General features: G+C 38.9%; 1 protein-coding gene across 1 annotated transcript in view; it reads right to left on the bottom strand.

The window, feature by feature from the left end:
• Positions 1 to 23,335, bottom strand: part of PARP8 (poly(ADP-ribose) polymerase family member 8) — a 114,673-nt gene that overhangs the window by 25,710 nt on the left and 65,628 nt on the right. Inside the window, exons 6-13 of the mRNA XM_009284618.1 lie at positions 22,777 to 22,871; positions 19,019 to 19,079; positions 17,867 to 17,957; positions 14,872 to 14,938; positions 13,023 to 13,148; positions 10,344 to 10,908; positions 7,995 to 8,048; positions 7,796 to 7,891 (exon numbers count right to left, since the gene is read on the bottom strand). Of these exons, the coding sequence (XP_009282893.1) occupies positions 7,796 to 7,891; positions 7,995 to 8,048; positions 10,344 to 10,908; positions 13,023 to 13,148; positions 14,872 to 14,938; positions 17,867 to 17,957; positions 19,019 to 19,079; positions 22,777 to 22,871 (1,155 nt within the window). The remainder of the gene's footprint in view (positions 1 to 7,795; positions 7,892 to 7,994; positions 8,049 to 10,343; positions 10,909 to 13,022; positions 13,149 to 14,871; positions 14,939 to 17,866; positions 17,958 to 19,018; positions 19,080 to 22,776; positions 22,872 to 23,335) is intronic.

Genomic DNA, 23,335 nt, shown 5'->3' with positions numbered 1-23,335 from the left:
AAAAGGAGGCTGAGGGGCAACCTCATTGCTCTCTACAGCTTCCTGAGGAGGGGACGTGGAGAGGGAGGTGCTGAGCTCTTCTCCCTGGGATCCAGTGATAGGACACGCGTGAAGTGTGCGCTCCAGGGGTGGTTTAGACTGGACATTTGGAAGCATTTCTTTACCAAGAGGGTGGTCAAACACTGGAACAGGCTTCCTAGCGAGGTGGCTGATGCCCCAAGCCTGTCAGTATTTAAGAGGCATTTGGACAATGCCCTTAATAACATGCTTTAACTTTTGGTCTGGTCAGGCAGTTGGATTAGGTGATCATTGTAGGTCCCTTCCAACTGAAAGAGTCTATTCTGTCTCTTCTATACTGTAAGTTCAATGAAGTCAAGCTACTATAAGCTCTATATAGGTATGTAGGGGTGAAAAACATTCTAAAAACACTAGCTTACTAATATAAGAACAGATATGTCAGAATTACGAGACTGTACTTATTTTTACAGCTAAATACAAACAACAGGTACTTCAAACATTGTTTTACAGTATTTACCATTCGTATTTTATGGGCAAAACTTTAATCAGCAGAGATGTCTGTACCAGAGTACAAATTTCAAAGAAACTAGCTTCAATATTTAGTTTTGCTGAGGTTTTACTATTTCCTGCTTTGTTCTAAAGAGGCCTCAGTCTGAGGTTTCAACACAAGATGGCACTCTAAAGAGACTTCTTGACTGGAAGAAAAACTATTTATACAGAGGGTTTTTTTATCACCTTACTGAATACATTCCGAGCTTTTTTTTGTCCTGTATAATTGCCTCACAGGTCTTTAAAATCCATTCAATGATGCTGTTTTACCAATGGCTTTAGTATTTGTAAATGAGGAATTTGGGAAGGCACAGGCAGTAAGACAGACATTTGCCACATGTCTTAAATTATACTACGTAAAAGCTGAATATGATCACGGAATTACAGAATGATTGAGGTTGGAAGGGATCTCTGGAGGTCATCTGGTCCAACACCCCTGCTCAAGCAAGGCTCTCCCAGAGCCTGTTGCCCAGGGCCGTGTCCAGATGGCTTATGAATGTATCCATGGATATAGACTCCACAACCCCTCTGGGCAACCTGCTCACATGCTCAGTCACCCTCAGAAAAGGTGAAAAAGGTAGAAAAGTGTTTCCTGATGTTCCAATTTAACCTCCTGTGTTTCAGTTTGTGCCCATTGCCTCTTGTCCTGTCACTGGGCACCACTGAAAAGAGCCTGTCTCCGTGCTCTTTGCACCCTCCCTTCAGGTGTTTATAAACATTAATAATATCCCTCCTGAGCCTTCTCTTTTCCAGGCCGAACGGTCCCAGCTCTCTCAGCCTTTCCTCCTATGTGAGATGCTCCAGTCCCTTAATCGTCTTAGCGGCCCTTCGCTGAACTCTCTCCAGTAGCTCCATCTCTCTCTCGTATGGGGGAGCCCAGAACTGGACACAGTACTCCAGGGGTGGCCTTACCAGTGCTGTGTAGAGGCGAAGGATCACCTCCCTCCACCTGCTGGCAATTCTATTGTTTAATGCAGCCCAGGACACCCTTAACCTTCCTTACCGCAAGAGCACATTGCTGCTTATGTTTCAACTTCGTGTCCACTAGGACCCCCAGGTCCTTTTCTGCCAAGCTGCTTTCCAGCTGGGTGGCCCCCAGCATATATTGGTGCCTAGGGTTGTTCCTTCCCATGTGCAGGACTTTGCACTTCTCCTTGTTGTACTGCGTGAGACTCCTGTCCGCCCATTTCTCCACCCTGACAAGTTCCCTCTGAATGGCAGCCCATCGCTCTGGAGTATCACCCACTTCTCCCAGTTTTATATCATGTGCAAACTCACTGAGGGTACACTCTGCTCCATCATCCAGGTGATTAATGAAGGTATTAAACAGGACTGGACCCAGTATTGACCCCTGGGGTACACCACTAGTTACTGGCCTCCAACTAGACTTTGTGCCACTGATCATTACCCTCTGGGCCCAGTCATTCAGCGAGTTTTCAGTTTACCTCACTATCTCCTCATCCAGACCATGCATCAACAGCTTGTCTATGAGGATCTTATGAGAGACAGTGTCAAAGGCCTTACTGAAGTCCAGGTAGACAATATCCACTACTTTCCCCTCATCTACCAGACCGGTCACTTTATCATAGAAGTTTATCACATTGGTCAAGCATGACTTCCCACTGGTGTAGCCATGCTGACTACTCCTGATGATTTTCTTGTCCTTAATGTGCCTGGAAATGGTTTCCAGGCTTAGCTGCTCCATCACCTTCCCAGGTATCAAGGTAAGGGTGACCAGTCTGTAGTTCTCTGGGTCCTCCCCTTCTTGAAGAAAGGAGTGACATTAGCTTTCCTCCAGTCTTTGAATATGATAATACATGATAATATATTTTTATTATACTTCTTTTAATCAGATCCTTAAATATAATAACCACTTCCGTTAATGACTCATGATCTCATTAGATTTAAATGTTTGTAATAAAAGTACATGCCGAATTCCTAACCAAGATCTCTCTCTACTAATATAACAGCAAAACTGTTGCATTATTAAAATGCAACTTAGTCCTTCCCTAGAATATTATTATCAGCTCTAAAGTAACAGGAAGAATTTCATATGGCTTTAAAAAAAGTTAATAGCCTTCTAATACAGAATGAAATAATGCTGAAGTTTCTTTAGTACATTATTATATCTGCTTTGGAAAATACATTTTTTAGCTAGATGAACCAAATCATTGAAAAAGTAGCCTTGGAGGTCAGTTAGTGCTTTTATTCTCTCATACAGGACTAACTTTATCTAAACTTTGTCTAAGGTTTTAGATAAAGCTAAAATTAGCTTTCTCTAAAGCTTCATCAAGCACTGCAACAGGTTGCCCAGAGAGGCTGTGGAGTCTCCATCCTTGGAGATTTTCAAAAGCCAGTGAAGGACAGTGGATGAAACAAGCTCCAGTTTCAAGGGCTTGTCACTAGAGACACATGCCCCATGGGAGACTATCTCAGTACTTCAGAATGGGCTTTGTGAAAGTCATTAAAATTTCCTAAGTTTACTTCTAATATTTAATCTAATATGGTAGTTTGTGACAGAAACCAAGATAATCTATTTAACTATTTTAACAATGTGTGAATGATATACCAACTGTTTGAACATGTCAGAAAAAAAGCATTTCAAAATACGTTTTTGAAACAATTCAAATCTAGCCATTAATTACAAACAAATAATAGTCCATGTCTTACTCATCTAAACAACTTCTCTGTTGAGAACAAATTCAAAGACAGTAACATAAGGCTAGTGATTCAAATGAGCAGACTCTTTTATTGTTTTCAGTAGGTTTACCAGGTCTGCCTTCTCCGTCTCTCCTCAGTACAAAACCTATGTCTGACCTTGTACTTCCCACTGTTTTTCAAAGCTGAGCAAAGACCTGCTTCAGAAGAGACTGATGGCAGAGCTCCTAAGAGCTGTGCAGCACAGCTTTCCTTGCAGGAGTATGCACTGTGATTCTTTACATGAGATAAGGGAGCTGTTTGGATGTAAAGGCTGCAGTCCCAACCCTTGCTAATGATTTCAAAGCTGTTTCTTAATCCTTCTGTGAAGAGTGAAATATGTAGGATTCAGATCACCATTAGGAATAACCACGTGAAATAGTATGGTCTATGTTATGCAAGAGGTTAAATAATACTTTTTCTTCTTAGGATCCATGTATTCACTGAATTTTCCCCGTGCTTTGCAGAAAGACTGAAAATCATGCCATGAAGTGATTTCAGGAATTTGCAGTTTTCAGTGGCATTCTATATAAGTGTGTATCTCTAAACATCCAATTTAGCTTTTATAACTTCAGGTGCACTGTAAATTATCATTAGATCTCACTGTGCTCTTGAAATAAACACTAAAAAAACATGCTATGATGAGAAATTACATTAATCTTCATCTCATATGGGAAAGGTGTGAATACCTACAGGAAAGCATTGCCTACTTTACTACTTTTTTTAAAAAGGGGATGGAATGAAGCAATGGACCATGGACCTTTATAAAGAAGAGTGTTATAGCTTCATGATGCATTATAGTACTTTTCTAAGACTTCTTCTTCCATTCCAGAGAACCTTTGTCCCTGCCCTTCACAGTAATACAGCTGCAGTTCCTTGTGAGAGCATTAGGTTTGTGAGTGTTTTGAAGTTACCCCATCTACATAATGTGTTTTTATCTATACATGCACTTGTGGAGTACACACAGGAACTGTATCTGTAATTCTGGTCTTCTGTATTTCAGGGAACTTTTGAAGCTCAAAAGAAAACTGGTTGTTCTGAAAGATCCATACTTCGCTCCGTAAAGAAATTCCCAAGAGAAATCTAAGAATTTTGTCCTTATTCATCTTCAGTAAGTCACTAAGGTAGCCTCTTTATTTATCCTCAATAAGTGGCTAAGATAGCCTAACAACATCCAAAGATTCCTGTGTACAACAGGATCCCTGAACCAGCAGGGAACATCTGCATGATTAGATTAGTACCATGGGCTCTGGAGCAAGGTAAGTCTCCATTGTAAGAGCATAAAGCCAAACATATACAATTGTGTTATGCAGCTGTTCTGCAACAGACATCTTCCATACAATGGTATGTCTGCCATGTGGATCTAGTGTCTACATTAAGTTACACAAAAAGACGTATCTTGTTGTCATCAAGTTGCTCTTATTTTACGGGAAATAAGATGTCAAGATTTTAAGAAAACAAAGTAAATTGAAATAGATATTAAAAACAGAACACCCCCCAGAAAAAGTTATCTAGGACAAAGAAACACAATACTGAGAAGAAAGCTTGTGCTGAGAGAGACTGATTTAAAGATACTTTATAACTAAGATAAAAACATAGTCTGTAAAGCAAATCTCCAGGAAGGAAAAACTTTATCTCTCAGTTTCACCTGGTATCTTCAGCTGGTCCTGAGGATGAGACATCTGAATTACGCAAGTCATTAATAGCCAGGACAAAAACTTACACCCAGGTATGAGAGTTTACAGTATTAAAAGAATGTAATTATTTTCTGATGGCAATTGTTGAATTTTTTAAACTGCATTTCAAGACAATTAATTGCACTATAGTTCAGGAAAGGTGTCAGGCTGACATACTGGAGGATTACAGAATCAAATTCCTTACTGCTTTCTTTGCAACTGCATAAACTCCATTAAATACCAGAAAATCAAGCCTAAATACATTTTAAAATAACTTCTCAAGCAGTAACTTTGCTATGCTTTTATAAATTCATATGCCTTCTTTGTTGTTGAAAAAAAGGTCCAAAAGGTAAAAGGGAAACTCATCATTAAGGATACACACACCCAGACATGACCCTGTGTGCAACTGTCTGGAAGAACTATTCTTTAAAGGAAGAGCCTGGTGAACCATCCAGAGCTATTTAGTCTGTGGCATCTCTTGTGATACAACGAACTACAGATAGAGCCTATTTAAGTAATGCCTTTGAGATATGGACATCTGTAGAAAACCGGATCTAGACACAGAATCTAAAAATATAAGCAGACCATAGCAAGTTTCTGATCATTATGAAACCTGGTGAAGTTACTTGGTATCAAAAGTATGAGCGCTCTAAAGCTCTTTATGAAGGCCAGGGATGCTACATATGGGATCCATTAAGTGACATAAGGCAAGATTGCATGTAGCCTTGTCTTAAATGAAAGCCCCCTGCATTCTGCTTAATAAAGTACTGTATTTCTGAGATCTGCTGTTGCAGCAGTATTAAACATAAAGTACTCTTTCAGTTGGCTCATTCTCTATTCTCTTTATATACATTATATATATGTACATATGTATGTACGTGTATGTGTGTGTGCAGCTGAAGTATGTAAATAAACCCTACAATTGACTACTTTAGGCTGCCTCTGCCAGAGCTCTCAGTAGAATGAAGCATAAATTTCCTTAAGACCCTTTGGCAAGCTCATGCTCGATTCAAACTGAGATCTTTTCTCACCTTCCCACAGAACTGCAAACTCATTAATGGCTCTATATTGCTTATTGAGTCATTCAAGCATACACAGAGCATGTTAGATCTCCTTCTCCCTGGGTTATATAAGGACACCCTTTCATTTTTGCAAAGCTTGCTAGGTTATGCTGCTTGTAAAGGCACCGATGAATATATGTTTAGTGGCAAACATGTTTGCACTTTCCTGTTTTGAAGTGCTGACAAACTCTCAAACAGATAGCTAAAATGACCCCTCTTTAAGCTGAAGACAGAGAAAAGTAATTCTGAGGGATTTTTTTTATTTAGAGCAGATGACTTTCCATTCTGTTTTCTTTTAATAGTTCATCATGTGAACAGGAATAAATCCTACTGTTTGCTTTGTCCTATGGACAATAGATAAAACCCAATAATTTAAATCATTATATTATCCAAACTTTACTCACTATCCAAACATTACTCATTTTGTCTTATCTCATCTTGTCACAGGTAATATGCATAGCAGTGCATTCAAAGATGAACAACAAGGAACTGATGCCTTTTCTACAGGCTTCTAATCAGGGTTTGGTTGCTGATAAATCTGGCAGAAACTATGTTTTTAAAAGGTAGATATGATCTTGAAGAGGCAAAAGAACACCTAATAGGATTTTCAGAAGTATAGAGGTTTAACCATGACTTAAAATGGTGTTAACTGAATATGTAGATGTTTTTGCAAATCCTATTAGCAGCCTATTTGCATACCCTGCCTCCAGTCAGAATGCCTGACCGTGGTGCCACTGAGTGTCACAGGGGATGACACTGGGGTGACTTCTGCTACAGTGTAAGCAATAGCGTTCCTGAATTTAGTTCCATGGAACTATCATAGATGATGTCTGCTTCAACATATGTGTAGTTGCTCGCCACACCGTGGAGAAATTGGCAGGTGTCAAACCATTCACACACTGGTATTAAACAGTTTTCCATGGCTTTAATCTTTTAAGTTTACTCAGGTTTCCATAGGATTCAGGACAGGTGAAAAAAGGATTCTAAACTGCAAGATCAGTCCTAAAGGTAAGAATTTTATTCTCCTAATATATTCTTCCACAAAGCTGCACTGATCCAGTAGCTCCAGGTAGAGTGTGTCTCTCATGACCAATCTTACTCTTTTTCACTGTATGCATCCACCAACAGCATGAGAGGGTACAACGTTCAGCGTGCAAAATTCCTGGTTCCCAGTTATACAGGAGCGAAAGGAAGGAAGTGCTGCCTAACTGGCCAGACTTTGGGCATACTGAACCACAACAGTGCCCCTGGACTAGTCACTGCTAGATCAGACACATCACAGAGCACCTCCTTCTACTGCCTTTTTTATCACATTATGGAGGATGGCTCATTCCAGCGGCCCACGAGCAAAAGAGGGTCAGAAGAACTTCACAGCCTGGTGGCATTAACAACAGTGTATCTGAATACCCTGGTCATGGCTTGATAAGAGCTCAAGGACTGAGGTGACCCTAAGCTTTTAAAAGCATGCCAGACTGGGAAAGCACTCTAATGCACTTCCTCTATCTTATCTGGCTGTGACCACTGTAGCACAACAGCGTTCAGTGAAATATATCCCCCCCTTTATGTTTCTATGGTATTATAAAAGCCCGATCTCCATCTCCCTTGCTTGCAATACAATTTTTTCAAATTCACAGCAAAATCTAGTTAATACGCGTTACATTTTCGCATCTTAAAAAGATATTAGGATGAAACGAATCTGAAATAATTCAATAGTTTTATAACAGGTTTGTATGGTCCATTGCTATTTAAGGCATTATAAAATGCATTGTTTATCCCAGCAAGCACACCACTTACCCTCAGCATTGGGCCATTCTGGAACACATGAGGTTCATCACAAACTACACAGTATTCATTCAATACTGGTATCCGCTGCTCAGCAAATTCAATAGTCTGAGAACAATGAAAATGAGAATAACAACATCTGCTTAAAAATAATTAACAGTCAGCTCATGCTCCACAGTGTTTTATAAATGGGTAAGATATGACATCCTACCTGCACAAGAAAGCCACGGTCTCGTACCGGAATGCATTTTGCACCATAATTTTGCTGCAAGGAAAAAGTTGAGGCAACTTCAGTGTTGGCAGACTAATTATAAGGAAATGGTAAAATACTTGTATTTTTTGCATGCAAATATGTTAATTAAACAATATTTGCATCTAAAAAGATCTCTCATCTGCAAAAAACAGCCCTTACAAATAATCAATCCTTTTACTGTTTGCTGAGTGTGGGGTAGATTTTTAGCATGTCTTTTTAGTTCTTAAATCTGATGAGGTTTTGTATCTCAGCATCCCAAACACTTTAATCTCAAATGGAAACATCAGGGCCTTCACTCCATTCTAATAAACTGGCATTTGGTAACTTCCATTAAATTTTAACTGCATATTTTTCTATCCAAATATGGGCTATCTGCTTAGGCTTGAAAGACTAATGTAACTCTCAGAACGGCTGAAAATCTTTGTCTTTCATATTTACTAAGATCTCACTTCTGTAAGAACGACGCTAACAGATCTCTGTGCTCAGATCTCACTCAAATTCTTTCTGCCTTTTTCTTTCAACACACAGCAACATAAATTACAAAGAACTTCTGTTACAGGAGTCAGTAAGGTACAAAATTCCTCTAGGCTGACATCTGTCTCAATCAAACCTTGTTTTGAGTAAGAGTCAGATCACCTCCATTAACAGCTTTTTTTTGTTTTGTTTATAGGCTTATTTCCTTTCATTTCTCTAATTGCTTAATTGGGAAACTTCTCCTTTTTTTCTCCTGGGAAACAACCCTCCTAATTGTATTCATATATGAGATTGAAATACTTTAGCTTAGAACTGAAGAGAAGTTAGGGTCCCAATTCATCGCTTCCACATTCCACTGACTTCAAATTGCAGTTAGGCACCCAGGCTACCCATATATCTGGTGCCTACATGTAAAATGTGAAATGGACTGTTGATGCCCTTCCGCTAACATCAGTCAAACTGCACCTGACCATGTATGTGATGATTTTCCCTCAAAGTAAATGCATTCTAGCAATAAATTACTGGTAGGTTTTATAGACTGCCAAGCAGAGCTTGCATTTCTTCCATATCAGCTGATAACATCAGTGATGAAACCACTTAGTCAACTCTTCATTATCTTATCAAAATCAATGGGACTTCTCCTATTAACTTCAGGAGAGAAAAGTCTTGCTATGTCAAGACATCCTCTGCTGATTCAGAAAAAAATGCACCTCTAAACTGTGACAAGTAAAAAGTCTGTTGGCTCACCTTAAATTAATATTGCTGTGCCCATTACAGGACGACAGCATGTATATAAATGATTTTATGATACTATATCACTGCTTTTAGATCTGATGAGTATAGCTCACAGCTTATTAAACTAATTTACCATGAGACATAGCATACTCAATGTAATTTCATTATTCAGAATGAACTATTTTGAATATATGTATGGCATTTCAATCAAGAATCAGCTTTTTCTTGCTGAGAACATCAAGGTACCACCAGGCTAAAGGAGTGGAGAGGACTGTCGTCTAAGTGCCTCTCCCCAGATCTAACACAGAAAACAGACAGGTGCCTTGAAAGAGTGCAAACAGACCCACTCTTTCCTCTAAAGTATAAAAGCCATCTTTTAAGAGGCAGAGGCAGAAGAATTAATTTTGAGCTCTCTTTCTTAAATTTAAGAATATGTGCTATGCTTTGTTTTCCCAATCGATCATGTGTCTGGGGAAAGAAAGGGTGCCAGTGTGGACCTAATTCCTTCCCCGACCTCCAGCTGCCACCAGCGCGTTTGAACGTTAAACCTTTCACAAAGCACAAATGCGCAAGAGGTGAGCTGAATCATGACTGCGCTCCTTCCACTATGATGACGATCACCGATGCAAAGACCAGAAGGAGAGGTGCCTTGGCATCCAAACAAGCCAATGGACGGCTGCTTCCCCGACAAAGCAACCAGTGAAATGAGAAAAGACCTGTGTGACCAAGCCAATTTTGCAGCACAGGAGTGCACACTCTCCCTTCTTCCTGCAGCAAGAAAAGAGGCAGGGAAGGAAATGGATGATTTAACTTTTCCCATGGCCAGCAGGTACATTGAGCTGTATTCAACGTGACGTAAAATCTCTGTCTTGACCTAAGCAAATTCTGGTTTTATAACTTAAATATATGTGCATGCACAGTTGTTAAAATCCTCCTTAAAAAGCTGACTCCATTGCTTTTGTCTTCCAATACATTCAATATATCCAATATATTCACTAACATATATCCTAAGTATTAATGCCTTTGCATAACAAGCATAACAGCACATTTGGAAAAGAACAGGAGGAAAATGAGCAGAATAAAAAAATTATTACGCACAGCAGCTTGTGAAGGTGATGATGAAGATGGTGTTAAGATACCAATAAGCCCTGAGGTAAGAGAGAGCCTCCTGCTCTCTGCTATGGTGGACTCCTTGAAAGGCTCCATTTTGGATGATTTAGGGGCATTGGAGTAAGTTTTGCTGAGTAACTTGTGATTCTTCAATCCATCCAATTCTTCCATTCTAAGATTACTGGAGTAGGACCTGCTTAAAAGTTTGTGGGGCTTCAAGGTGCTGTTGTGCTCACATCGAGGGTCCCCAGAACATGACCTATTTAACAGCTTATGGGGCTTTAAAGTGATGCACTCCTCCTGCTTGACAGCTGCAGAGCCAGAACGGTTCAACAGTTTGTGCGATTTAATAGCCATTGTCTGTTCAGCCCTAGGGTCACTCGACAATGAGCGGCCAAAGGTTCTGTGAGATTTTGTGGCACACATATCCTCCGCCTTCACTGTGCTAGAGCAAGTCCTTCTCAGTAGCTTGTGAGTTTTGGAGATGCCATCCTGTTCTGACTTCAGTTTTGATTTATTTTTACCACAGCCAGGTGGAGGATAACTTGGCGACCTTAAAAATAAAGAAGACAAAGTTGGAGAATAATCAGAATCTTGTGCAAACCAAGCAAGACCACACATATGTAAAAATTTTTGTGTCACCTGTCTTTATGTATTTCACTAGTGATAAACACAGCTCAACTTTAAAAAAATGAGCAATTGTACGTAGGACTAATTTTCCAATACCAAATAGACATCTTACTCCTATTTACACACAAGCTCATTGATCAAAAAGACGACTAATTAAGTAGAAGTTAGAGCTATATCTTTACAGCTCTTTGTAAAGGTCTCTATGTCTGTAAACAAAACCATTTATTCAGGAAATTATCTTCGAAATTAAAACCACATATTTCACATGAGATTATAACACATTTGCCTTATCAAAATCTATCTTTCCTATGTAATCATCATGGCATGATCCCATTAAAGTTATTGTCTTCTGGACACAGCATAACAAATTCTATGTCCAGATGGAAGATATAATGAGCAGTGAAACTTGCAGGCAGTAAATCAAATCTAATTCAGCTGAAATGAACATTATTTTTAAAAACCTCATAATGATCCGGGTGCTTTGTGGCAGACAACTTGATGCCCTTCTTTCCTGTTCTAGACAAATTCTAGCTCTATAACACTAGAAATGAGAATGTGAGGGACCTAAATTATGAATGCAGAAAGTAAAGAGCAAAAGGTTTTTACGAAACAACATTCACATGAACTGTCACATTTCTGTAAGGTTCACATTCGCCTGTCCTTGCAAAGCAAGAACACATAACAGGTATGCTGAATCATTTTTCTATGCTTTACAAGCAACCCCAGTCTTTGGAGTATTTTTTGGGCTTGGATCGAACAGAAAAGAGGTGAAACCCCAAGGGGAGAGGCTGGCAGGTTTCCCCACCCTGTTAGCAAGTGGTGACAGTAGAAGATGCACATGGAGGTTGCTGACTCACTGTTGCAGTTGGCTCACTACCACCCTCCTGCAGACAGGAGGTAGGAATAGCGCTCTAGGAAGAGAAGGGGTCCCTGCATTTGGGCTGAGCCATCTTTGGACAGGCACTGCAGCAGCAGCCAAATCAAGAGGAGAAAGATTGGGCTGGCTTTTGTATGCCCTTTCTGAATAAACCCAAAGCCTAAGCTACAGCCTGCGCTAGGCAACGGTGTGTGGCATGATAGGGAATGGGTAAGCTTTCTACTTAAAACACCATCTTCCTCTTCTAGCTTTGAAAAGACAATCTTTTGTCATCTTTGACATTCCTCCCTTCTTTGATGTGAGTGATCGCTGTACTCCCTCTCTTTTTTATACACAGAATTTAGAATGGCAAAATTCGTCAAAAAGAAGGAATGTTCAAAGAAACATTCGATTCAAATTCACAGAAGGGGTGATCTGTCAACCCTTCATAAGCAGGAAAACATGCTAGAGTAAACAGTCACATTCCTGAAAGAAGTAAAATCAGAGCCTGATTTTATACACACTTAAGAGTATAAGTAACTGGCAGAAGTGATAATGAATTCAAATGAACTATTCATAAGCTACTTCTCATGTTTTTAATGCCTTGTTCTTTGAAATTCTGTGCCTGCATTTCAGAAGTAGTGAACATTAATGTACTCAAACAGTGGAGAGGCATGGGCGCTCAGCAGCTCTAAAAATCAGTCTTTCATTAATGACCATTCTAGTTTTAAAAAATTAAAAATATGCACAGCTGTGGAAAGAACAGCTAGACAACCACAAAATTTTTTATATATATATAATATATATATTATTATGTTATATATTACTTGTATATATTACTTATATTTATATTCTTGCTATTCAAGTAACAGTCAAATGCTACCAAGCTATAAAGATGCAAATACAAGTTAAATAATATAAAATTAATTCTTTCCAATTCTAGATGAAACATGGCTGTTTCAGAGAGCAGGGAACTGAAATGCTCTGCCTTCAAATAGTTTTAGAAGCTGCAGTAGTACCTAGTTCACTTTTATGTCATGCAAGGCAAGGACTGGAAATCCATGAGGTAAGATATAAATAGAGCACTCCTCTGTGGAGAAAAGTCAACATTTCACCTTGTGAAGTCTGCTGTGGATTTTGAACAGGATATGGTGTTAACAGCTCATTTTCCTTGCTATTACCTGCGCAATGTAGAAAAGATGTGCAGAGGGGATTTCACCTTTTTGTCAGACACCTTCTTATTGTGCGTACAATTAGATTTCTCTTTGCTGTTCTTCCATTGTTGTGTAACAAACGTCTGCATGATTCTGCAAATTAAGAAAGAAAAAAAGATTTTCTTATCCTAGCCAAGACATACTCACTTTAATACTAGGGTGTCTCTGTTCACCACGTAGGCAACATGATGCAATCTCCTCACTCTACAGGGAGAGATTTTCTGTCATGTATGTGGACTGATGATTGGGTGCCTCAGCTCCTCAAAAATGCCTTTTTTTCCACATAAAACTAATTTACATGGAACTCTTACTGAGAATACAGTCTGCATAAACAACCACTGCAAGACTTATGCAGGTATGCCTCTCATGGAGATCTAGAGACAAACTGATTCAAAGGCATCCCATCCAACTACAGGCATCTGTCTCTCCAGTGACTACAGAGGCAGGCTACAGTATACACACTGCTCAAGTAGGAGCATATTCTCCTAAGGCACAAACATGAAGGTAGGGATGTCGAGTATTACACTACCCAGAGAGGGTTTACAGAGAAGACAGAGCCAGACACTTCCCGGAGATGGACAGCAAAAGGCAGTGGTCACAAGTTGTAGCAAGGAAAGCTAAAAAACATAAAGACTATAAAAAGAAGACATCCACGAGAGGAGTGGTTAAGTACAATAGTTTGCCCACAAAGGCTGGAGATTTCACAGCTCAGCTGCCTGAGACTCTGAGTGAACTAATCTAACTTTGAAGTTAGTGTTACTTGGAGCAGGAGGGTGCACTAGGTGATCTCCAGTAGCTCCTTCCAAGCCAAATTACTCTGTGACTCTAATCTAGCATTTGGGGTCTCTGACTGATAAAGTCAAAGTGGAAGTTGGTATGGACTTTATTGAAAATCTAGTGAATCTTCAAAGATCAATATCCTGTTGCCACAGCCATGAGGGGCCATGGAGTTCAGTCAGTATTCTGACTTCTGCTCAACTGTGAATTATGCAGCTATGTCCTTGAAAATGTCTTACGGGAACCTTTAGTAATTAACTGGTGCACAAATCAGAGACAGTGTTAAGTACTGAAATGTTTTAAGAGACTGTTCATGTCTGGGGAGCTTTTTATTTTTTTTCTTCAAAGTCATGTACCATAGAGATTTTAGTAACATTGCTTCATTTGTAAGGTTATGAAAATGCTGCACTGAATTTCTTTAAACACCAAAAAGCAAAAGATTTTTTTTTTCTTAAGGGATTCTTAATATTGCAATGGTCAGATATTAAAGCCTATATTCTTGTTATTTTATTACACATACACAAGCATATGTGAAAAGATGACTCAGCAAAATTTTATTAAATTTAATTGTACCATGAACACATGAAACTGCTAATTTTTTCAACTATTCTTCCCTCTTGTCCTCAAAACGGGGATGGCCTAATTACTGTTGTACATCCCAGAGGCCACCATGAAAGCATAGCCCCCTTAGGGTATGCATGATGCTCAAAAAGATTCCTGCTCCAGAGGCTTCACTATCTAAGCAGAAACATGAAATTGAACACTCCTAGCTACAGTCTTTTGAACTTTTGTAGCTTACTTCCTAAACAGCACCAAAGTGACAGAAAATGCTGGCAGGCAGCACAAATCAGGTTCTCCCCAACAACTGTCAAAACTGAACTTAAAAAGGCAAATCCTCTTATTTTTTATTTAAAGAAAAACAAGTTCAAAACACTTTGATCCAACCAACCTGACAACCTGTGAATATTATCCTACTTGACATGGTCCAGAAACTAAAGAGCGTAATATTTGCCTAAAACCAGGGGTTTACTAGACTTACTTTTTCAGCTGATGTCCCAGCCCAAATCTTTCCTTAGTAGAGATCTGAAATACATCCACAGTTGGCACTACGGAAAAAGGAGATACTATTGATATATGAACTTAAGGCAATAATCAAGAACTCATGACCATATAAGTCCGATTTAAGGATCCTGTTCTATCTGCACCTTTACTATAGACAAGGCCATTGAAGCAATGGTGAAAGTGGGCATGTCACCTAAGCCTATTAAGAAATTAATGGTCCTTTTTGGGATATCAGCCAATATAATTTGTAATTTTACAAATAAGTATTTTAGAAATTGAATTTCCTCAAATGTGTATCTTCCCACTAATTTTGATTACAAAAATGTGTCTTTGTTTTTTATATTATGCAAGTACTAGAGAGCAGCATCAGATTAAACGTATCTGGACTGGTAATTCATCTTGCCTAACCTCTTAAACTTTTTTCCAAGTAAGTAGTCTTTACACACTACAGTTCCTGTGACTACGAAGAAAACTCAAAGTGGAATAAACTGAATTAATTAGTATCTGGGTTTTCCTTCTGGGTTTTAATACAAGATCCATAATCATCATCTAAGTGCCTGATATATGAATTCCAGTGGCCAAGAATTACCCTGAATTTTCCTCAAGACCCATCCTAACATTGGTATATCTATATTCATCCGTCAGAAAATTGAAAGTGTACAGGGTGAAGCGGTGAAGACTGGAAATTATCTCCTGGTATTACTAAAATCCTTTAATAACATTTACTAGATAGAAGTGGCAGATGGAATCCAGCACTTGTTGAGACCGCCTCAGGTCCTCAAGGCAGGACAACAGCTAACACATATTACAAGCACGAACTGACTTTATACTTCGTATTACATAAGGTGGTAATGACTACAGTAAAATAAAAAAGGAATGAAAACAAAAAATCTGGGGTTGGTTCAAATTTTATTAGAAAAAGTAAATCAGTATTTTAAAATCGGTATTATTCTGATCATTCAAAAAGCCAAATTTTACTCAGAATGTCAAAGTTTATCCTTTAATTTCGCTTTAATAAATTAAAAATAAAATACAATATATCCAACCTGGCCACCCAATGTCACTTAGTTCAAAGCCCTGTAGATACCCTTTCCCTAATGTTATTATTCAAATATAATCTCATCTTTTAAAGATAAACTGATGACTTTTTCAAAAGGGATGAATGATTTGATTAGGGGTAGCAATGTCTTTAGACTGTCAAATTTAGGACACATGGTGGGGGGTGAGTATTTTCAATGAGAATCGTCATGCCTAGACCAGCAATCTTAAAATCTGACATCTAGACTACAATTGTTGTCTAAGCTCTACAGCCAGAGGAGACAGCCCTGTACCTCTGAAGGCTGATTCATCCTCACCTAAGACAGGTTTCTAAGGCACATGGGAGAAACTGCCCACAAGTACAATAATGAGACAAGCTATTAACTAGAAGAATGACTGTCTAAAATCAGGATATTACACAGCTACAAGGTGGTACGAATACCCCCTGTAGTGCTTTGGAGTATACTGCATTTCTGCTTCTTTTATCAATCAACAGAAAATACTATAGGAGAAAAAGATGTAGCATAAAGTTCTGACCCAGTAGGTCTCAAACCAACATATTTAAGGGGGAAGAGGAATTCACAGAGAAAGGGTCTTGTTAACACAAAAGATGGTGGATCTCATTGTCCTTTCCTGGTAAATAAAGAGATATGGCTGCAACAGCAGCTGAGCTCATAAAACCAGTATCAGCGAAGCACTTGCCTCTGGCCTTGATCTTGCCTTTCTTGGTACTCAGGCACTCCCACAATCAGTCAGCTGCATGACTGCGAACTAAGCTTCCCATTTTAACCTTGTCAACAGTGCAGAAGATATCTTCTTGTTACTTCTCATTTCACTAGATCATTCCTTACTGCATGCTGCTCTTCACTCTTCACCTTCTCTTATTTGCTGCACTTTTTTATTTTTTAAATTACATTTTGATAGAAATATTCTGAATACTAACACTGCTACTTGCTATGGCAAATACATATTTTAAGATCTGCATATTTACAAAAAAGATTGAAGCAATAAAATACAGACAAAAAGACCAAAGTCAAGCAAAAAAAAAAAAAGATTGATGCAATGAAATGCTTATTTGAAGGAACAGAATATAGCTTATAGTTAGCATCAGCAGGCAACGTATCCTATAAAAATAGCTCATTGGGACAGATTTTGCTAAACAAATTATGACTGGAAATATCTATTCATATTCCAGAGGCAGAATTCTCCCACAGATACAAGCCTGAACTGACAGCTTGCACTGGAAGCGTCCAAAGCCGGGCAAGTTATGATCCAAATTGCAACTTAGTTCTGACTTCCCACTGTAAAAATATATCTGAAGTTGACTCTTGCATATGAATGTTTCCAAATCTTCAAAATCAGTTGATTCTTCAGGAGTTTGACCATTTTTACTCTCACGAGGAAGCTTTACTCACTTAACAACTCATTCAAATCTAAAGATTCCCAGAGTTCACAGAGTCATACAGAAATCAGAAGCTGAAAGGATAATTATCATGTCCCGATTCTTCAAAGGTGCATGAAAAAGGGCACATTAATGTGCTGCACAGGTCTGTGTAAGTATACCTTATCAGTGATATCTCATCTGTGCAGATGATCCCTGATTTCCAAAATCAGGAAATCACATATTAGAAACTGTAGATCTTTATTCCTTAACCCTGGTTCCTAGGGGAAGCAGTTGCATTTCAAAGGATGTCAGGAAAACAAGTTCCAAAAATCAACCTATGAAAGTTTAAATTAGATGCCTATGTCATTTTTGAGGGCCTAGCCGTGCAAATATATGTAAGCATAATTTCAAACCAGTAGGACTGCTCTCAGCAGTAGATCTGAGCACATGCAGGGTCAAAGATTTGGCGGTGAATGAGTATCTGTCACCTAGTACATGGCTCAGACCGAGACACCATACAAGGCACATGAAGAATACACAAGAGACTAACCTGGACCATTTAAGTACTGTGTAAGTGAACAGTGCAATCGCACTATTATAGGCTCTGTGCGAATTACATCCCAAGCCACAGCAATCTCTTCCTAGTTCAAGATAAAAAGAAAACAACAGACACCATTAGTCATCATGAGGAACTGCTGCATTTTGTCAGTCTACCTTAGGGTCGTTATAAACACCATCCATCCATTTACCCAGTCGTGGAATATCTACTCCAACTTTAAACTTGAGACTTAGGACAAACTGCTGATGCCCCTAAGAGCAGTGTTAGATTGCTTCCAGTTGTTGAGTATGGTCATTTAAACTGAGCACAGGTTTATACACAACACTACATCTACAGTGCAGGCAAACACATTCCCATCTATCAAGAGATACTGCTTCAAAGCTGAGAAGCAAAGGAGCTAATAAAGATGGAAAGGAAACTCATCCCATAACACAGGGCAAAGGAAACTTTTGCTCCTTAAGACTGATCAAAATAATTCAAGGTACGATCAGATTTTCTTAAATTTCAGAAAAGCCCAAGAACAACTATCTTACGTGCTGTGCTGACCTGAGAATATGACATATCTGTGCAGAAGCTAATGATGCCCCTAAAACCACTAATTTTTATTCTCTATCTAGAGGACAGGGAGTTACTGCACAGATGATATGAGGAAGTATGGAGTTAATGACAGCATAAGTGTTACAGAAGCCATGCTGCCAGTCGACAGCACCACTGTCCTATGTCTCCTTTGCCACTCAAGCCTCTCCCTAACCAGCTGCAGAAGTTGAGAAGCACACAGGAGAGCTCCAGCCAAGGTCTTCTTCCCTCCAGGACTCTATGAAGTGCTTTCACCTAACTAACATCTAGGATAGCAAAAAAAGAAATGTATTTCATTTATATCAGTTAAAACATTTACCATTTACAAAGCATGTTTGAAAGGAAATACACATGCGGTAAATAAAGCCTACAATGCATTTTAACAATGTGATCATAAAAGGAAAAGGAAACCTTTCCACTGAGTAGCAATCAATAATGTGACAGCCACTTGTGAAGATCAAGCCTCCGAAAAAGGACTGTCTCAGTGACTGCCTAGAGAGTCTGGTGTGTAGCAGAATTAAATGGGTATTAAAGATCATTATGTAATTCTGTGATTAGATTACTTACATCAAGAAAGCTAACATCAATATGCAGATCGATATCTACATCATCAATGGCTCCATATTCCCTGAAAGGAAAGAATTACATTGCATTAGAGCTCTTTGAGATACTCCTCAGCCCAGGAGTACTTACAACAGGGAAGATTTTATAAAGGATAATCTTGTCTGTAAAATCAGAATAGTTATAAAATACACATTTACATAGATTGGATCAATATTCCTAGTGGGTAACCGTCCGCTGCACTTGAATTTTCTTTCAGTGGATCTTGCTTAAACAGACTAAGTCTTTTTTCCTACCAATTCCCACAAATTCTATTATTCAGGAGTACTTACAACAGGGAAGATTTTATAAAGGATAATCTTGTCTGTAAAATAATAGTAGTTATAAAATACACATTTACATAGATTGGATCAATATTCCTAGTGGGTAACCGTCCGCTCTTGAATTTTTTTCTTTCAGTGGATCTTGCTTAAACAGACTAAGTCTTTTTTCCTACCAATTCCCACAAATTCTATTATTTCTACTGCTGCTATGTATTTTTGTCTTGCGTATTGCTCAAATAAATCAAGAAAACAATAATGGTCACATGCTGCTCCTATTTATGACAAAAGAAAACCCTAGTTAATTTTCAGAAGTATTTCAGGTTAACAGCCAGTAACCTAAGGAGAGGCTTGAGATAAATCACTGAAGACAAATACAACATAGCCTGGAGGGTGGCATATTATACCTGTGGGATTGCTTCATACATTCAAGCATTTGTTTGTCAAAACATAAAGATTGCCCTGTAACGCCCTCAAGGCAATAGTTACCTTATTTTATCTGTTATGTGTAGTATTGCTGGAATCCCCAAAGTTCAGATTTAACTTATGCTCATAGGTGTTTCATTGCCATCTGAAATCTTACATTTAAAGTGTGACTTTTCTGCCTCTTATTTTCTGACTCATTCTGATTACCCTCCCCCAACGTACTTGAAGACTTCTGAAAAATAGGACTAGAAAATACTCATTCATACACCTAAATAAAAAATTGCTTTCCTTTTCATTTAAATTACTTAAGTGGACAATACTGTAAAAGTGCAATCACTCTCAATTTTTCACAGATCAGCTTCTAGTCACCAGGTTTTTTTCTTTACACTGCATTTATATGCTTGTTCTCACAGTGACTTCCACGTTTTTCTATCCAACTAGACTAAGACAGTGCACAGTAGCAGTTATGCATAAATAAGTTGATAAGGTAATTTTGAAATACAAAAATATTTTTGTAAATATAACTACCTCCTACCAAAGTGGCCTCTCAGCCTATGGTAGGACCTAGCTCACACTGGAAATGCCTTGACCTCTTGTGAAGTATGGTGGAGGGAACCCCTTCCACCAAACCTTGGCATCCCAATGGTTCTCTCTGGTAAGGGCAAACACGAAGTCTCTCTCTAGATCACACGCATCCACACATGGCATACACAGGGCAGATAAATGGCTGGCCAGGGCTGTGTTACATGGAGGCTTCCCAGCAACCCTGACAGCTGCTCCAGCGTCCGCTCACCCAGAGCTACAGGTACAGGTGCTCGCTGACCTCCCACAGCTCACTGAAGACCTAGCTTTGAAAGAGTGAAATTTTCCTCCTACTGAATGGCTTAGCCACTATCCTACACAACAGTGGCCTCACGTTTTTTTGTTCATTTTCCAGAAGATCCAAAAAACAGATTGTTATGAACTCTTAAGTAATATTTATGAACTCAGGCTGGTGTTACTCGCAACTGAGATTCAAAAGGCTGTGAACAAGCATAATTTTATAAATTAAACAGAAACATAGTTGAACTAATGAAACACAGAAATATTAGTGCAAGAAAGGATAAGATAAAAATAAGTTATAACTGTGGAATTTCCATAGTCACTGAAATCCCTTTACCCCCACTCCATTACCATCCTAGAAAATAGATTTTAGACACATGATGCTGACTCTAGTTTTACTTCCCCAAGCTGAAAGAGGGGAAGAAATCATGTTTTCTTCCAGCACCTGCAGCTTTTGATCTGCCACCTACAATGGCTCCATGAACACATCTTGATTTTGAAGCTCCCAGAGGTCTTCGGTCCAGCAGTGCATAAGCAATGTAAATAGATACCGAAGGGTTTGGATCAGTTGGTCCAGAGGTCTTTCTCAAGACCTTGGTGGCCAGATTTCAAAGGGCAGTGGTGAAAAGCATGCAGGTATAGGAATTTCACTTTTGTATGTACAGTTGACTCTGTGACAGCAAGAGATTCTAAAAGAGGGTCAACTGCCTAGGAAATATGCATCTTAGTGGGTGTCACTGTCAGACAGACTTCTCTCTCCACAGAGAAGTGGAGCTGCAGGAGAGGCATGAAACTGAATGCTTAATGCTGTGTTTGTCATTTCCAAGAATTTATGAGTATTTTCAACTGCAACAGAATGGAAGAAGCATTAAAGTTTTCCACATGCCAAAAGCAGCAACAGATGCCAATTTCTCCTACAGTGAGCTCAAGGAGATCACAATGCTTCCAATGAAACAGTTGATTCAATAAATTAGATGCATGACAGTTTTTAAAAGGTTACATATAATGTTTCAATTTTAGGAGCTTGAGGGAGCCTATTATCAAGGTATTCTCAATTTCATAGTTATCAGTTTGGCAGCTAAACATTTATCTCATTCATTTCCTAAACCCATATACAACTATTTGTATTTCAATTCCCCAGGTCCTTGAAATTTCCACTTAATTTGAAAAGGTATAGTACACCATAGCTCTAGACATGCGCCCTCTTCTTAGACAAAAATAACAAAGCAATGGAAATTGTTACTTGCAATATATGTATGCCTAAGGTTATCATCTTCTCTTTATTTTATTACTTGGTTTGTATGACAACTTTGATATTTTCTTTGTAATACATCTGACAGGTCTGTTACATCTTGCCTACCTGTTACTTTTATGAAATTATTAAGATTGCATAGATGGAAAATGAAGTTATAAAAGACCTGAAGTATATTAAAAATATCATACAGCTATGCCCTATGGCAGAATCATGCACGCTCATATATGCCCAACAGAATTTTCGTGTAATTACACTTTGCAATCCACATCTGACTGAGGTTCCACCACTTCCCTGTGTACGATACTTTAGATTCCCACAATTAAAAAGCTTTCCTAAAATCTAATCAAATTCTTGTTTGTTGCTAACACAACTAAGTTTTTTATTGTCTCTCTCATGATGACAATAGAGAATATTTGATCACTCCTCCTATCTACAAACAGCTTTTCTGAAGAAGAAGAACTGTTATTATGACCTCCTCTTTTTTCCCAGACTAGACAAATCCAATTCCTCCAATCTTTCCCCAGGGAAAACATTTACTAAATCTCTTATCATTCTTCTTGTTCACCTCCAGGGCAAAAGACAGAACATGACAGAAGAGGAGTTTAACGAGGGTTTAGAGTAATGCTTAATAGTAATTTTCAACAAAATACAACAGCCTGATCAAAAACCGACTGAACTGCAAAAGACAATGATATTTTCAACAGGCTTCCAGGGCTTATTCTCAGCACAGCCAGTTATATCAGTATTCAACCACAAAAAAACCCAAACAAACAAACCCCCAAACCAGCATTATTGCTAGCCAGCAGTGCTCCTTCCTTTTGCCACACAATACGCAGAAATCACCAGAAGAGACTTGTGCTTTGGCAGTGAGGGAAGGTCCACATGGAGCTCAATCTCCAAAATGTTAAAGGTTCCACAATAAGGAAAAGTCAATGACATACCTGAGAGACACTGCATTAGGTCCATAGATCTCTCTCACTGCTGTCAAATCAGCCTCCAGCTGTGGGTGCTTGTGAAGTTCTCCATCATAGCTAACCTACCAGGAAAAAAAAAACCCTAGGAGTTCTTATTTATTTCATTACTGGCACCTGATCTAGCCTCTTGAAAGTTCGCCCTGCAAAATATGCTGCATAAAGACTCCTTAATGCCAAGCTCAGAAAGGACACTGTGTTGATAAGCTAAAGCACTGAGGTGGTCTAGCTCTGCTAAGCAATGAGATTTGCAAAGCAGGCAGCTCTGCATTGAAATTTTTTGAGGGTCCCACTCCTGTTCGTGGGAAGAGAAGCTGCAAAGGACTGATCCCTCTGTCCTGTCTTGTCCTGGGGTTTGTTCTGGGACACTTGTGCATTTTAAAACTGTTAAGTAGGAGAAGAACCAGATGTCTCCAGTCATATCACCCTGGTCCAGCCACTACAGGACAAAGGTTTGCTCCCTCTTGCTTATTGTCACACTCTCATACATATTAGACACAGAATGGCTTGGGGTCAACAAGAGAAGCAT

The sequence above is a fragment of the Aptenodytes forsteri genome, unplaced genomic scaffold (assembly GCF_000699145.1).
Source record: "Aptenodytes forsteri isolate BGI_AS27 unplaced genomic scaffold, ASM69914v1 Scaffold359, whole genome shotgun sequence".
Lineage (NCBI taxonomy): Eukaryota > Metazoa > Chordata > Aves > Sphenisciformes > Spheniscidae > Aptenodytes > Aptenodytes forsteri.
This window is presented reverse-complemented; position numbering and strand designations above follow the sequence as displayed.